Here is a 17,772-nt window from a genome sequence, read left to right as displayed (position 1 = left end):
TTCGAGGTTCAGAAAATGTCATTTTTGAGATCCAGAGCTGAACCCTCCGAGGACCTGTTTCATTCACCTATTATGGAATGACATTGAGTATACACCCGACCGCCCACACATTCAAATTTTAAGTTGGGACACTTTAACAGCTCTCATGTGAAGTGTCCTTGGGAGGGGAATGAGAATAAGCCACATTACTGCAGAGCAGCTGCACCATTCCCTGCTCTTTCCTCTTTTGTCAGGTGAGGCTGGGGACAAGGAGGCGGGAAGGAAGCACAGAAAAGGACAGGCTGTCACAGTTTATTCCCGCACCCCCAGCTCTGATGCGTATTCCCGCCTGCCCCCCAGCTCTGAAGATTATTCTCACCCGCCCCTTCCCCCATCTCTGAACCTTATTTCCATGAGTAAAGCCTTGAAACTGCCTGCCTGCTTGCCTGCAGGAGGTAAGTGCTGAAGGGGACAGGCTGTAGCAGTTTATGCCCCCCCCCCCACCTCTGAACCTTATTCCCACATGGCAAAGCCTCCAAATTGCCTGCCTGTGAGAGGGAAGTGCCGAAAGGACAGGCTGTTACAGTTTATGCCTGCCTCCCAGCTCTGAACCTTATTCCCACCTTACCTCCCCAGCTCTGAACCTTATTCCCCCACCCCACCTCCAGCTCTGCACCTTATTCCAAAGCGGCAAAGCCTTGAAACTGCCTGCCTGCCTGTGAGGTTGGGCCTGCCTTCACCTTGTCCCAAGGAGGCTCCTCGCTGGCCTAGCAAATGCCAATGGGCTGCAGCCACACCGGGGCAGGCAGGAGAGCAGCCCTGCCAGTGAAGCGGCCTAGAAGGGAAAGGAGACCACCCAGCCGAGATCCTCCTGAGTGGCTTCCGCTAGCCAGCCTGCCGGGTGGAGGCAGGAGTGGCAATGCTGCTACCCCCTCTCTGCCTGTCACCTGGGTCACCTGTACCCCTTCCCCCTAGATCCAGCCCTGTTGTAAACTGGAGGGAATGTTTAATTTGTATATCAGCAGAGCTGGCCAGATTTCTATTACAAACCACTTAGCTAATACAAGACACAGAAATTAAGAGTAGCCAGCATTGTGTATATTGAGAAGTTTCACAAGAATGAAGAAGAGTTGGTTTTTATATGCCAACTTTCGCTACCACTTAAGGAGGAATCAAACCGGCTTACAATCACCTTCCCTCCCCCTCCCCACAACAGACACCCTGTGAGGTAGGTGGGGCTGAGAGAGCGTGACTTGCCCAAGGTCACCCAGCTGGATGTGTGTGTAGGAGTGGGGAAACAAATCCAGTTCACCAGATTAGCCTCTGCCGCTCATGTGGAGGAGTGGGGAATCAAACCCGGTTCTCCAGATCAGAGTCTACCGCTCCAAACCACCGCTCTTAACCACTACACCACGCTGGCAGAAAAACTGCAGCTTGTAGTTTCAGGCACAGAATTCAGTTTACTCAGAACCCCAGGATTCATTTTAAAAACACACTTTCTAGCTCCTAAGCTATGACGAGTATAGGCACCACTTACTGAAATTTCAGCAGCCAGAAGAGTCACTGAATAAGATTTCCAACAGTGAAGGGGTAAACTTTGAGTGCCCTGTATAGCCATTAACGCATGGCTGTTTTGTCTTGCAATTCTCCCTCTCCAGTCTCACTTTTCTCTCCCGCGATCCCAAAATCAAACACATGGTGACCCATCCTGCATCAATCCTACTTGCAGTGTCTCTGGCTTTAAATGATCCCTTTTGCGTTTTTGTATCATTATTTTTTACCGCGCAGCCAACAGTGGGCAAAGAAGCCACCTCAAGACAGCAGGACTGATCTCCCTGCAGTATTGCAGCTGTCAGTACATTTCCCTCCCCCTTACACCCCCCTAATCAGTTCCATAGGTTGTGATCAGGAGTGGGAAAGCAGTAGGAGAACAGGGGTTGCTCCTTCTCTTTCTTTCCTTTGGTCTGTTACCAAGCATTCCCAATTATTTTTCAACCCCTGAGGAGAAAAGCAGGCATCTCTGTATCCTTCCTCTTGCAGGGGGGAAAAAGCAGCTGGCAGAGCGGAGTTTGAATGGAGAAGTGGCAGGAAAGGGTTAAGGAACCCCTCTGTAGTTCCTGTCCTCTCCCTGACTGTAGTTTCCAAAGTTAGTTTTCAGTACTCCCCACAAGGGTCTGGGATACAATTGTACATAATTTGGCCCTTAATGTTGACTCTGCTGCCCAGGTCCTGATGCTTCCACTATTCCCTACTCACCAAGCTCTACAACCCATCCAATTTTGGAATTCCTTTCTTCCTGCTATTAGGCAGTGAATACTCTGAGCTTGTCATTAACCAAAAACACACACCAAGCCCAGAGGTGGTGGTGAAAATAACCTGTGTCTTGTGTAGCAGAGATCATCACAACCTGAAAAGGGATGCTGGGTAGGACAGAACATTGCTAAAGCAAAGTAAGTTTTCTTGAGGATTGTCTCTGGAATCTGATTACTATATTTGTGTTTGGGAAAGACACTTACTATTGGTTAGTGACCTTGCAGTCTTTCTAGTCAACATGACTGTCATACATCTGATTTACTAAAATCTACTCCTTTAATCAGATGAGCAGGCCTGTTTGCTCTGGCTCCAATCTTTGTAGTATATTATAATTACTTTGCTTTTTTGTCATCAAGTCACAGCTGACCTATAGTGACCCCATAGGGTTTTCAAGGCAAGAAACATTTGGAGGTGGTTTGCCATTGCCTGCCTCCATGTCAGGACCCAGCTATTCCTTGGAGGTTCCCCATCCAAATAATAGCCAGCAACAGGGCTGAGAGTTGTGTGACTGACCCAAGATCATCCAGCAAACTTCTATGGCACGAGCAGGGGTTTGAACCTGGGTTTCCCAGGTCCTAGTCCAACACCTGAATCACTACACCACGCTGGCTCTCACTATAATTACTAGGAGTGTAAAGCTGTAAAAGGAGAGTTGTGCAATATGGACAGGAGTTGTGATGCTAAAATACCTGGCTCAGCTTGTTCCTGGCTGCCAGTGGCCTTTCCTATGACAGTGGTCCACCAGGAACTTTCCAATAAGTTAAATGGTCAATCTGTCCCTGAGAATGGATCAGTTTAGTGGGAACTACACACAATCTTTGGCTTCCTTTGAGCTTTGTGAGTCTAGGACACTCCACTGTGACAACCATTTTATTTTTTACTATTAGGAATTGACTAATAGTAGGGGTAATCTCTTTTCATCACTAACTTTTCAACAAAATAATCAATACAAAAAAACAATAGGCTCTGGTGACTTGGGAAAGCAAGAGGGAATTAGTGTGTGGTTGCACATTAACAGTGCATTCCTAAAGGAGAGTTACTCCAACCTAAGCCCATTGAAATGAGTGGGCTTAGGTTGGAGTAACTCTTCTTAGGAATGCACTGTAAGTCTCCCTGCTCCCAATTAGCCATTTAATCATTGTGAGATTTAAAACAAATCCAAATGACTAAACACACACACCCATTTATTAATTTTATTTTAGGAAGTAAAAGCAAATATGCTGAACTGTACAAAATTCCAACTTGACAGTAATGAAAATGAACACAGTCCAGGATTCTTCCATTTTAAAGTGTTCAGCAGGTAACATCAACCGTTTTCTTCTCTCTTTGTCACAGTAGCTATAAAGGCATCCTGAAGGATATCTTTATCCAAGTTCCTACCTGCAGAGAGATCAACATGAAAAGAAAAAACCTTAATGCATATTAGAGGAGAAAATACTGTATTGATGCATGTTGAAGAAGACAAATGCTTAGTACAATAGTCTAATCAGGTCCCCTTCCAATTTGATACGCAGAGGGGTAAGGGTGCATGGCAAGCAGCTTAGCAGGAGGGCTGCTTGCTCCTTAATACTCTTTCAAAGTCACACTCCTCTCACCACAATGCAAGAAGCAAGGCTACTGCATAGAACGACTCCCAGATGTTATGTTTCTTCATAAGGGCCTGTGTAAGGTAAAGGGCCTATGTAAGGCAAAGCTACTCTGTAGTATGCATTAAAAAATTGCTACTGATTAGGTACTTGAAGGTTTTGGAAAGATAAATCTGAAAGCCAAGCTACATATAATGGTGGCAGAGCTGTGCCTAGATGTGGGGCTGCCCCTGTCATATCTACAGCAGGCCAGGGTGTGACACACACACACATTTATCTCCACAGCCACTCCCTCCAGCTGGGCTCATTTCCAGGATCAGAGGTCAACTGAGGAACAGTTGACATAGGGGAAGGTTCAGTACCCCTTTTCTCCTTAAAAGAGATTTGTATGTGATTCAGGAAATCATGAATGTAAAGGTATGACTCTTGGCAACTATCACAGGCAGCTTGATCTCAGAGACAAAACATGAACTGCCAGACCTCATAATCCATATGTGCACACAGTACCATCTACACGGATACAATGTTTGGAACATTCCTATGATGACAAATTTGATTTGGTGCAGGATCAGTTCCAATCTTACTTTCAATCATTCACACAAGCATCCATCATCTATATGTCTAATAACGAAGTCAGCCAAATGTGGGGATACTTAAATCCGGTGGCTAGAGCTGTGAATAGGCAAAACAGATCTTTTTACAAACATGAAAAACACCCCAGGTTTGTAGAAAAACCTGAAATCTAAAAAAATACATTGGGGAGGTTTTAAAAAACCTGAAAATGATAAGAGGAACACCTGCATCAGTGGCTGTTGCTAGGCAACCACAGTATTCCAGGCTTGGTTCTCTATGTATAAGGCAGGGAGGGGGCAGGGTTCTTTCAAGATTTATTTTGGCCTTTGAGGGAGGACTCATTGTGGCTAGGACTGGCTAGGGTTGCCAGCTCCAAGTTGGAAAATTTCTGGAGATTTTGTGGTAGAGTCTGAGGAGGGAAGGGAGCGGTCTCAGCCGAATATAATGCGAGAGTCCCTCCAAACCAGCCACTTTCTCCTGGGGTACAGATCTCTGTTGGCTAGAGTTCAGTTGTAATTCTGGGAGATCACCGGGTCCCATCTAGAGGCTGGCAACACTAGGCCTGAAAGCAACCTCTGGGTGACTCCATACTATCCAACTTGCATGACTCAACTAGGCCTGGCTGCTTGCTACTTTTCAACAGCAGCCACCCTATGAAAGCTAGTGTGGTGTAGCAGTTAGAGTTTCAGAATAGGGTCTCCGAGACCCAGGTTCGAGTCCCCATCTTGCTGTGGCAGCTCACTGGGTAATTTTGGGCGAGTTTCATACTTTCAGCCTAACCTATCTCACAGGGTTGTTGTTTTGATAAAAAGAAGAGGAGCATGATGTAAGCTGCTTTGGTCCACACTGTGGAGAAAGATGGGGTATAAAAGAAATAAATACATAATAAATATAGCTGAGGGAGATAAAAGGTAGGTTGGTGAATGGCTGAGAAGGAGAGAATGAGGCAGGGAAAGGGGAGAGGATATGGAGGTTGCCAGGAAGAGGGAAACAGGAACTAGTTACAGCGATACAGGGGTAAGTGAGGTTCCCCCTACCCACAGGCCCTTAAGGGTTCCCCAACATGCAAGTGAGCCTCACCCAATAGCCAGCACCATAAAGTTGGGCCATAGTTTTCCTAGGTAAAGTGTACTGGAGGGTAGAGGGAAAGCTGAAGACAGAGTGGCAGATAAAGGAAGGTTTGCTGTTGGGTGGGAAGCAGAGAAGGAAGTAGAAGGGAAGAAGCTATGAGGGCTTTCAGGGAAGAGAAAGAGGAAATAGCGAAAGAGGGGGAAATGAAATGTCTCCCGCAAGTCCTTGTGGGTTCCCACGTTTGCATATAAATCCAAAACTGTTAAAATGAAAAATACAGACCCACACATATACCAAGAAACAGTAAACATCAAGCACTATATATCTTTGTAGAAACTGAAAATGTCTCAAATGTTCTCAAAATTTATATCCTCTATGGTATGTGCCCCCAATCAATAATAAATTGCTTGTAAAACAACCAGATGAAACACATTTTCCCCATACCTATTAACACCAATCTATTTGTTCGTTCATCCTCCTCCTTCCATCTTACAGTGGTGTCTTCCAGATCATACAGCTCATGAACACCTTGTACTATCACTTGATAAGGTTTATCTTTGATAGACACCAGCCCCTAATAACAAACAATCTAAATTAGTAGCTGTATCATAAACACATTTAAAATGTTTAATTTGGGACATGAGAGAAATCTGAGTTTTGTCTACATCACTTAATTCTTTAACAATATTTTGGTTATTTTAGCAATCCTAATATTCTTGAAGCGTATTGTCCCACATTAACAGTGGTAGATTTGGCATAGATTTCAGAAGTGGGTCGAGGCATATATGTCTGTAAATCCTCTGCAGCTTCCACTGCTACCTAACATCCTCCACTAAAGAAGGACTATGATGGATCTCCTGTTGTTTTACTGACTTTTCCCTCACCAATCACCATTATCTCTTGAGACTCATTACTTGTCTCTTGTTGTTTTTCTGTCCCACACTTAAGATGGTTGGGGGATCAACCAAAAACTCTTTCTTTATATACAAGTCAGAAATATGGCACAAGAGAGGCTTCAAGAAATAAAAACATAAAACTGTTTTATTAGTCTTTTGGGGGGAAATTGTAGTCAGGTTTGCAGGTATGTTTAAGAAAATAAACTGGGAAGGTTAACAAAACAACAGGAATGAAGAAACTTACCATGTTTATAAACAATAGATATTTTGTAATCAGGATTACCTGATGTATTTCACAAACAGGTGTTGATACTTTTGATAAGTACAGAGATAGATTTCATTCAGTAGTTACTGCTTAGTTTATAGACAAAAGCTTCTTGAACCAATATTTTTAAGTTGGAGGAGTCAGGAACAGACACACAATTTCTCAGTTTTCTTCCTTAGAACTGGTTAGGGATAACCCCTTTACTCAGGAGCTATTTTCCTTAGGGAAAGACACTCTAATAACTTCTCTCATACCCAGAATCCTTCTTGATCCTAAACAAATGTGTTCCTCTCACTCCAGCTGCCAGCCTCAACTGTCAGCTTCAATAGTCAGTTATTAACTGTCAGTTTCTTTGATGGTCTTCTCTTAACTGCCACTTGTAGAATTCTCCGCTTTTTCTTTTCGTACCTCCTGTTACTCAAGGTTCTATGACTGGGACAACTCATCATTATGCAGCTATTCATCACGGGCCCAATCTGAGGTGTAGAAGCCACTGAGCATGACTCTTTCCTGTACTGCTGGGATAACATCAAAAGCTCTGAATCATATGGGAGGGAATCCATGGAGTGGCTCCTTCTCCCATGCTAATTGCTTTTGTTTTGGCTTGGGATGCAGCTGTATTATGGAATCCTCCTAAAGAGACTGGGCCTTGAAAGCAAAGGAAAAAACATCTTAAGTGTTGTCCATGCAATGAACATAACCTCAGAATGGACTCTATGTGATACTTCATGTGTCATTGCTACAGCTGTATGCTCCAAATGAATGCTGGTGGATTAGGCTTCTTTTTGCCATGTATGCAGCGATGTTATGCCCAAACAAAATGCTTCTGAAAAACAAAGTTTGGTGAAACTGAGTACTGAACCTTGAGTCTTATGACTTCCATGGGGTTACCTCTCTGGTCTTTGAAAGCCTTCTCCCACAGTAAGTTCTATGAACAGAAAAGAAGGTTTTTAAGAATGATGCATGGAGAATAGGATATTTTCCTGCACAAACATGTCAAAGTTCCACCCATTACTTCCCAAGGGGAAAGTTCAATCTGCCAAAAACCATGGGTACACAAGTTCCTTTGTTGCCCTCTTACCATGCAGGGAAAATGATGAATGAACTGGACCTTAGGTACAAAGTATGAAGCACTTACTTGAACAAACTCATTTAGGTCTTTTTCAGTTGTGCTTCCTTGTATTTCAAATGTGGATGTGACAATATTCTGAAATAGATATGTAAAGGGCTATAATCAGCTCTTTAAAATTGGAACAAATACATTGTACTTGAAAACCAATACCTTCAGTTGTGTGTTCTTTTGACATCCTGAATAATCCATGCTGTATTTGCAGGAAACCCCTTCACGGCCCCAAAATTGTATCAGTTCAAATCATAAAGACCCCAACGTAATACAAAATGTGGTATCCGTACTTGACCTGATATAGCAGCTCCATTGTGCAGCGCTTTTGTGTTAGCTTGAATCCCATTCTTATCATTTCTATCAAGATGACTCTATTAATGGAAGCTATTCCTAGACTGGCAGCACTGAGCAAACCCAGCGCTGAGCAACCCAGCAGTGCTGATGCAAGCCTGGATACCATGATGTGACCAATGCTGTCAACAACATCTCCTCATTTTAATCATAATATTTTTAGATATAGTTTCCCCCCCATTAAATATAACCTGCTAGCTGCAGGAATTGACATATTGCTTGTTTAAAAGACTGGTATCTATATGTTTTGATAACAGCCATCAAATCAAGCCTAACAATCCTTGCCAAGTAACTCTCTCCAGGTTTATTTCCACTTATTGCCCAGGATGAATTAAGCAGGGGTGTCAGACTCATTTGTTACGAGGGCTGGATATGACATAAATGTCATTTGGTCAGGCCGGGTCATGTGTACCAGCCTGCAGCAGGCTCACCAGCCCAGATTGGGATTGAACGGGGGCGGGGGGGGGGGGCGGGGACTGCCTCGCCTGGCAAGCCCTGCATGTACATCGCCCACCCCAGCCGCCTCTGACTTTGGGGCGGTAGGAAAGGGTGATCCAAGTGCTGGGCTGGAGCCCCTGCCTTCCGATCCCCATGGTCTATGGGTTCAGACTTCCATGTGAAGGCCCAGCTGGCAAGTGGTGCCTGCAGAGGCAAATGAAGTCTGCAGCCCAGATTGGGAGGGGGGAGTGAGGGGGGAGCTGCCTCGGCTTGGCTCGCAGGCCAGATAACAGTGCTCAAAGGGTCAGATCTGGCCTACAGGCCTCATCTTTGACTAAAGGTATCAACTGATAGATACTATTAGCATTTATGCCTGAAGACTAGTATGCAGGGCTGACAAACAGCGTTCTAAATTCAGGCAGGGTCTCACCAACTTCCGGTTCCACTTTTGCTGTGAACAGTGTTGCGGCTGTGCTCAACAGAGGGTTTTATTTTGCTTTAGTTTTGCCTTCGTTATCTTTGTTATAGCTTGCGTTTTGGAGTTTTAGCTGACTGGCTGGCTGAGGGAGTTCGTTTTTTTTTTTTATTAACATATATAAATACAATCACAACCCACAAATATAAACAAACAATATGAGACTGTCAAACAGACAAGACAAAAACAATTAAAAAAACGAAAGCTATCTTTGCCGCACTTATGGTCGGTGGCTTAGTATTCTTGTAAACAAATAAATATACAAGTATAAGAGAAGTATAATTACGAATTAGATGGTTAATACAGTTAGGAATGAAAAAAAAGAGTAGAGGAAGGGTCGTTATAACTTTAATTCATTTCCCATAATCTTTGAAATGGTTTGGATATATGTTGAATTTCTTTCTGGTTTGTATATGAGATTAAGTCATGCCATGTTTCATAAAAATTCAGTACATTGGCCTTACCTTTGATAACTCTAAGTTGGTGTGTCAGTTTTTCTGCCATGGCTATTTGCCACAGTTCAGAATACCAAGAGCATAATGTTAAGAGTTCTGCTGTTTTCCAATTTCTTGCTATAACCTTTCGAGCAGCCATTAACATGAACTCTATTAATCCTTTAGATTTTGCTCTTTGGTTATGCTCCCTCCATATTGACAGTAAGGCCAATGCAGGTGTAACATATATGTTTTGATTTGTGATTTTTGCAATTTCTGCAAAGATTTCCTTCCAAAACTGAGATACTGACGGGCATGTCCACCACATATGTACTGTATATAATCACCTGGTTGTTTACACTTTCTCCAGCATTCCAGACTGTGAACATTTCTTATTCTTGCTAGTCGTATCGGAGTAACATACCATCTGTGTAGTAATTTCAAGGAATTCTCTTTAAGAGCCACTGATATGGTTTCCCTAGTTTGTGTCTTCCATAATTTTTCCCATATATTCTGTTCTATTTTTATCCCTACATCTTTTTCCCAGATTGTTTTTAATCCAATGGATGTATCGGTTTTATTCAGGTGTAGATATATTTTAGAAGTTAACCCTTTAGGTTTGTTCATATGCTCCATTAGGGTTTGTTCGAATTCTCCCAATTTCCTAGTCATGCTATGTTTTACTGAAGTATTCGAGACTAAATAATATAATTGATGAAATTGCATCCAAGTTGTTGAGCCTCCTAGTTTTTCTTTTAATTCTGCTACCGTATAAGGGGTTTTATTGTTATAAAAATCTCTCACTCTATACATCCCTTTTTCTTTCCATATTTGATATTTCTCTGGTTTGTCAATATATGAAAAGTTAGGGTGTAGTCTAAATGGAATTAATGGAGATATTTCTGGGATTTATTTTTCCATTTGTTCCAAATTTTTAACATGATGTGTAGAAAGGGATTGTCAGCCCATTTTATGTCTCTCACATTCCTTCCACCATATATAAGCCTTTCAATTGTATCTATTCGTTTCTCTGTTGTTTCCAAGCCTATCCACATTTTTTCTGATGAGCCTTTTAAATATGATATTATGGTTCTCAGTTGACTTGACTCGTAGTATTTACTTATATTTGGTTCTCCCCATCCCCCTTGGTTTAGTCTCTTTTGTCTTAATGTATTTATGAGTCATGGCTTCTTGCCTTGATATATAAAATTTGTAAATATTTTTTGCCACTTTGCTAATTTCCTTGGTTCAATTCCGATGGGTAGAGTGTGGAAAAGATAGTTCAGTTTAGGGAGTGCTGTCATTTTTATGGTGCTGGTTCTTCCCATGATCGTCAATTGTGTCTTGGTCCATTTTTTAACATCTTTCTTTATTTGTCGAATCACTGGGAGAAAATTTGTTTGTGGTAACTTACTAAAGTTTTTTGTAACAGTTACTCCCAAGTATTTAAATGACTTGGGAAACGTTGGAATACCTGTTTCATTTTGAATTTCATATTGTATTTCGGGTTTAACATTTATATACATTACCCCAGATTTCTTATAATTAATCTGTAATCCTGCTACTACTCCATAGTTATTAATTTCTCTCATTAGCTCCAGTACGGCTTCTTTGGGGTTCACAGTAAGTATTGCTACGTCATCTGCAAACATGTTGATTTTATGTGTTTGGTTGTTTACTTCTAATCCTTAATCCTTTCATTAGTTTTAATAGCCATTGCTAAGGGTTCTAATGAAAGAGCAAAAAGCAAAGGGGATAAGGGGCAACCTTGTTTAGTTCCTCTAGTTAGAGGAAAACTTCTACAGTTGAAATTATTAACTCTAATTCTAGCTTTCAACTTTTGGTAGATCGATTCTATTGCATTCATAAAAGAATGTCCAATATTTAATTTTTTTAGGAGTCCAAGAATAAAGCTCCATTCCACGCGATCAAATGCTTTTTGTGCATCAAGTGCCAATATAGCTAGGGGTGATCCTTTCTTTTTACTGATATAAATAGCATTTAATATTCTACGTATTGGGTCTGCTATTTGTCTTTGGGGTATAAATCCCGTTTGATCAGGAGAAACGTAACTTTTTATTATACTACTTAGTCTAGCTGCTAGGACTGCCGCAAATAACTTGGCATCTTGATTCAATAATGCTATTGGTCTATAAGAGTCTAATTGATCTGCTGGATGGGATGGGAGACCACCAAGGAATATCAGGGTTGCTGTGCAGAGGAAGGCACTGGCAAACCACCTCTGTTAGTCTCTTGCCATGAAAACCCCAAAAAGGGGTTGTCATAAGTCGGCTGTGGCTTGAGGGCGCTTTACACACAGAGGCTAGTATATGTAATGCATGTTTCCTTTCAGCCTTGTAAAATGTTGTAAAGAACCCCATACAAACAAAAAGACTATCCCTGCAACTACAAAATGCAAACATCTGCAAAAATATTACTTACCAGTAGTGTCTTAAAAATCCTGAATGGAGTAAAAATTAGCTACAAAAGATGACTGGATACACTGTGAACATTTAGTGATAAGTTCCAAAGAACTGTAAAGTATTTTAATGAAACCAACCCTCCGACTGCTGCCTTGCATGCTATCAGCTTTTTGAAAGTGGGGTACAAGACAAAATGCTTGACTATGCAAACATGGCCAGAATGACTTTTATGACGAATCCTATTTACAATGAATCAATAGAACAGTTTAACGAGAGATGGCAACCATTTTACCCCTACATTTTAGCAGGCTGACTGATGAACACATTCTAAGAAACTAGAATATACACCAAGGTAAATGTAAATATTTTAGATTAACAAAATGCCTGATTCCTATGGTAATTTTCATGATGAATAGTTTAACGAGAAATGGTAATCATTTTATATCTATATGTTAGTAAATTGACTGATATATATACTTCAAGAAACGCGAATATATATTTAGATAAATGTAAACATACTTGACTAATGAATATGCTTGACAAATAATAGTTTGAATATCGACTATGTTTTTGAATTTATATGATTAAAACAGTGCTTGTCTATATCGGACGGTTTTCCCCTATTCCCTGCCTTTTCTTTCTGTATTCCCCAAATAAAATAAAAAATTTCAGGGGAAAAAAAAGTGGGGTACAAGGCACTGCGAGGAAGAATGATCAACAGAAGAGGAAACAAAGAAAACGTGAGAAATAAAGGTATTACTACAGTATGTGCAAGCCACAAAAGCTGTCTGATAGCAGATCATGGAACCACTTCACTGGTAGAAAATAAAATATTTACCTTATCTAGGTGTGGCTGCGGTGAGTCTTGAAGTTGCAGCTTCTGTTGCAAGCTTAGAACAAGTACAATAAATGCAGCATTATGTTAAACAGAAACACTAAGTTGTCTACTGTGTTGTGATGAAATATATCTTAGTGAACTGCAGAACTATAAGATTATTCTTCTGTGCTTTCGTTGGTTTGTGCAACACCATACACTCTTGGTAGCAGATGAGCACCTGCATGTTGCAAAAACACATCAGTGGATCATTTGTACTGTTTGTGCAATTAGTTCTAAAGAGCAGAGATTTTATTGCAGCCTGGCCTTTTGGAACCTAAGAGCACCTTGTTTTAATCATGCTGGGGACTGGGGGCGTGAAAAGTGTCATCAAGTGAATGAATGGAAGACACCTGCTGGATTTTTATACATTGTACAACTTTTGAAAATGCAAGGAAGCAAAACAAAACTAAAGCTTGGTTGATGGGGTGCATCAACAGAGGCATAACATCCAAATCGCAAGCTGTCATAGTTCTGCTGTACACAGCACTGGACAGGCCGCACCTGGAAAGTGTGCAATTCTGGAGGCCTCAATTAAAAAAAGATGTGGACAGAATTGAGCAGGTGCAGAGGAGAGTGACAAGGATAATCAGGGGCCTGGAGACCAAGCCCTATGAGGAAAGGCTAAAGGAATTGGGAATGTTTATTCTGGAGAAGAGGCGGTTGAGGGGGGACATGATTGCTCAGAGGCTAGACAAATAGATTGTTAATGCTATGGCTCTGTATAGGTGTCGTTTTTAAATTACTTTTGTGCTGCAGAGGATATATCTATTTAGACTGCATTTCCTTTGCAGGGAATCCATAACTCCAATTCCAAGGTGCTGGTTAGATGCAATTCTTTTTAGCCTCCTTTGCTGTTAAGATTATTACATGTAAGGAGATTATTCAGCTGTCACTATTGGTTAGTTACTGTGACATGACTGATAACATGATATATAGCCCCCTGCCCCTGGGTATGTGCTTTCCATGGAATTCTTTACAGCTGCCTAGTCACTGGAAAGTTTTTCTTCCTTGCAATATCCAAAAGAAAAAAAATGTTTACCACATGCCATAAAATAATTGTGGTAGGTAGAATATGTAAGTTTTTCTATTCACTGACAGCGCATTCCTGAACTTTGGCGCCGAAAGTGCTTAGAAGGCCCACAGGGCCTCATGCTGGCATAAACAGCACTTACGCCGCACAAGCGGCCTGGGTGCTGCAGTAAGTTGACTTATTCCGGCAGCGGCAGGCAGTGGAGGGGGAAGGCACGGTTGCGCCAGCGCAAGGGTCGCGCCAGCACCTGAGAGGGCAAAAGTGGCCGGTGGCGGCCGCAGGGGCGTTCCAGGGTGTTCCGCCGGCTAGGAAGCCTCCTAAGGCCCTTTCAGGCCAAGGATCGGGGCTGGGTATATAATACACAGGCAGGAGAGGAGGCGGCCATCAGGAGCATTCCCCCTAGCCGCCTCAAGGCTCACTGGGCCAACTGTGGCCCGGCCTACCTCTTGTGTGCAGACAAGGTGGCCTGGAATGATTTCCTAGACAATGGAATTGGCTCTTGGCCATCTCTCCCACACTTCACAGCTGAGAGCCACCAAGGTCATCCACGCAGCCGGCCAGCTCTTATCTCCCGCACTTCTAGGCGGGCCCCATCCATTTGCACAAGGCACCCAAGGACCATGGCGGAGCACGGCGAGACTAGCCAGACTCCCTCGTGCCAGCCCAACTGGACAGACCCCGAAAAGATGCTTTTGTTTGAAATAGTGGCGGAAAATGTGTCGGTACCCATTCCCCCAGATAGACGCATGCCGACACAGACGTGGTGGCATGAGTTCTGGGAAGTTGCGGCCCAACGGGTGTCCGCCCTGAGCCAAGCAACCAGGACGGGCCCTCATGTCTGAAGCGATGGAATGACTCCTACGGGCGTGCAAAGAAATGGGTGTCCTGACCCCAGGACTGGAGGGACCCGAAGCAATCTTGGTGGGGGAGGTTGCAGGGCATCCTGTGACCTCCCTCTGAATGCCTGCCCTCTGCCTTGCAGCACATGACTTCCAAGAGGAGGACCACAGCGCACCAGCATCATCTTGAAGCCTGGCCAGCTCTGACTCCCAAGACAGCTGGGGCGGGCCAGGGCTGAGCACTCAGGACAGGCCAACTACTGCTCCTGCTCTCCGCACCGGATGCTCGTTCGACCACCCCACAGAGATGGCTGGAACCTCAGAGGTCAGCTCCCTCGAGATCCATGGAGGTGACCCCAGACGTCAGCCTTCCCACTGAGACCAGGCACCATGGGATGGAAAGCACAGGTGTCGGGGGGGGGGGGGGCGGGGGAAGGAGAAGATGGCTGTTGGAACAGGCTGCAAGTTACGGGGCCCTTTTTTCTGCAGGTCCAGCACTCTTGCCTGTGGCCGTCGCCAATGTCATCCAGCGTGGCAGCAAGCAGCCCCTCCAGGAGCGCCAAGGTAACTCCGGGGACATCTCTCAGGAGTGTATGGCCATGGCGAGGTGTCGCGACCTGCCTGGCGAGCGCCGGCCTCCAGCCAACACCTCAGGAATGTCATTGGAAGAAGAGCAGGGTGGTGATTGCGGACCCCGGCCACCACTCTTCCATCAGCTTCCAGATGACCCCCCCCCCAGGGAGCCAGGCCACCCTGCAGCTGCGAAGGTGGCGCCCCCCGGGCCTCGCGCCTCTGGTCCCTGGCTGGCGCAGCCCATTCCCCCACCTCCTCCTCCATGTGGGCGGCCATTCAGAGGGATCACCTGGAGACCAGACGGGAGTGGTGAGAGACAAGTGAACGGGCTGATCATTGGATGGAGACCTTGGCTGGCGATTAGAACGCCTCCAGGAACCACCTGTCGACGATGCTGGAGCTGACCTGCACCATGGCTGAGTGGCAGGCAGGGTTACTGGGGGCCTTCCAAACCCTTCAGCGCTCCCTGGCTGCCCCCCATCTCTCTGGGCAGCCCGACCCCCGGCCACCCAAAGCTGCGGCAGGGGACGTACTCCCATACACCGAGGGCAACAATAGGCAGCTCACTTCTGCTGGGCAGAGGGGCAGTGGTCCTGGCCCCCCCACACCCTAGTGGTCAAGTCAAGGGAGGGATTAATGGTTGACTGGAACTGAGGGGTTGGCAGGAACTCGTGGAGGCAGCCCTTCCAACATGTCACCACTATTCTCCAAGGCTTCAGATGCGTTCATTGGACACTCTCCCGGTCCCTTCGGGAGATCTCTGCCCTCTCCTTTCCCAGCCTGCTCTCCCTCCCTCCTGCCCTTCCCCCTGCACTCCTATCCATGAGGGGCGCGGCCCCCACCACGGCCTCTCCCTCCCATCCCCAATGCGTGCCCCACCTCCTCCAAACGACACCCTTCCTCTGGAAGTAGCCCTGCTGACTCTGCTGGCGCTGCCTAGCCTCGGCCTACGCGGCGTTGGCCCTGTGTCTCTGCCGTGGCCTCACTCCTCGCCCTCTCCCTTCTGTCGTTTTTTTATTTTTCGTGGTGGCACACGCAGCTGCGAGGCCCCTTTGGAGGCATCCCGGCTGTGCCATTGCTGTGCCTTGCCCTGTCGCCTTGCCTGCAGCCTCAGGAATGCACTGTGAGTGTTTGAAAATAGTGATAGGAACACAGCTAATTATGACAGTGTCTATAATTAGTCATACAACAGACAGTGATGCAAGGCTAATGCTAAAATTACAGCATTTGCCTAGGTCCTATGGAACAGCTACACTATGCTGATTGTTACAAAGTGTTGAGTTTGAATTCTAAATAGATCGTGATCTTGTGGATTATTGTACACACACACAAAATAAAGGACTCTGAACTTGTAGCTTTCTTTTAACTGAACAAACGTTTACTTATTATAGGGAGGATAAACATGGGATACATAATAAAAGCTGTCATGTCGCTTATAGTTTGAGGAATATGTCCTCTTTCATAGACAGTCTGTCTCAACAACTTAAAACGGCAGTTTAACTGCAGCCCCTCAGAATGCAGCAGAATGTCACATGACCAACTGATCAAATAACACTGACTATGTGCTGCAGCACTGTTCCCTGAGATCATGCAAATAAATAAATACATTTAACTAGCATTCCTGATCCAGACAAAAGTCATCGTCCAATTCCCAACACAAAGAATACTGTAAAATTGAATGTTACCTTTTTCCTGAGACACTGTCAAAAGCATGCAGGTCTAACACATCAGAAAGATCAACTCTATGAAAAAGGAGAATAATGTTATTTTTTAAGTATGTGCAATCAATGTCTCACCAATAGGCAATCTGCATTTTGTGGAACTTTTAAAACTAAATTTACAGATGTCTAGATTGTGAAGAAAATGAGCTAAAGATTGGCTGAATGTATGCAGCATTTTCTTAAACTGGATGGATGCTTCAGAACACAATGCTAATCTGCACACTAACTTTTTTTTTTTGAGGTCGCTCATTGTCCCGCGTCGCTGTCTCTCCCGGGCTCCTGGGACGCCCGATCCACCCCACCAAGGGGGGGGCAACCCTGAGGAGGGGGGGGCAGTTCCCCAGGGCTCCACTCACCATGCGCGGAGTCCAGGGGGCGGAAGAGTGAGGGTGGGGCAAAGACGAGGCCCCTGCCCTCTTGGGAAACTCTCCAGCCAAGGAGACATAGGGGGGAGAGTAGGAACCTTTATAGCCTCGGGTTGAGGCACGGGTAGGGGGGGGCTACCCAAAGGGGGAGGATATAAAACAGAGGGGATGGAGGCCAATGAGGAGGCTGTCTACTGACCCCAGTACTGACTGGGATTTACCAAGCTGGCCAGCTCAGGGGAGGAAAGTTCTTCATCCTCCTCTGAGTGGTCTGAGGCCGAGGTGATCCTCTCTGCCCCGACAACCCCAACTCGCACCCAAGCAAGGGAGACCCCTCTCGAGAAGGCAGCCCCATGGTCTGGGGTGCGACACGAATACTGAGCCAGGATCAACAAACTAGCTCAATATTTGAGACCTCATTAAAAAAAAAGACCTGTCTG

General features: G+C 44.6%; 1 protein-coding gene across 1 annotated transcript in view; it reads right to left on the bottom strand.

The window, feature by feature from the left end:
* Positions 1-3,582: 3,582 nt before the first annotated feature.
* The window catches only part of LOC130476049 (zinc-regulated GTPase metalloprotein activator 1A-like), a 39,605-nt gene continuing 25,415 nt past the window's right edge, over positions 3,583-17,772 (bottom strand). Inside the window, exons 10-15 of the mRNA XM_056847864.1 lie at positions 16,932-16,988; positions 12,766-12,817; positions 7,822-7,890; positions 7,546-7,611; positions 5,967-6,096; positions 3,583-3,672 (exon numbers count right to left, since the gene is read on the bottom strand). Of these exons, the coding sequence (XP_056703842.1) occupies positions 3,599-3,672; positions 5,967-6,096; positions 7,546-7,611; positions 7,822-7,890; positions 12,766-12,817; positions 16,932-16,988 (448 nt within the window). The 3' untranslated portion in view covers positions 3,583-3,598. The remainder of the gene's footprint in view (positions 3,673-5,966; positions 6,097-7,545; positions 7,612-7,821; positions 7,891-12,765; positions 12,818-16,931; positions 16,989-17,772) is intronic.

This window comes from Euleptes europaea, chromosome 4, assembly GCF_029931775.1.
Source record: "Euleptes europaea isolate rEulEur1 chromosome 4, rEulEur1.hap1, whole genome shotgun sequence".
In the NCBI taxonomy this organism is placed as follows: Eukaryota; Metazoa; Chordata; class Lepidosauria; order Squamata; family Sphaerodactylidae; genus Euleptes; species Euleptes europaea.
The sequence above is the reverse complement of the archived record's forward strand: the minus strand, read 5'-3'. Positions and strand labels throughout refer to the sequence as shown.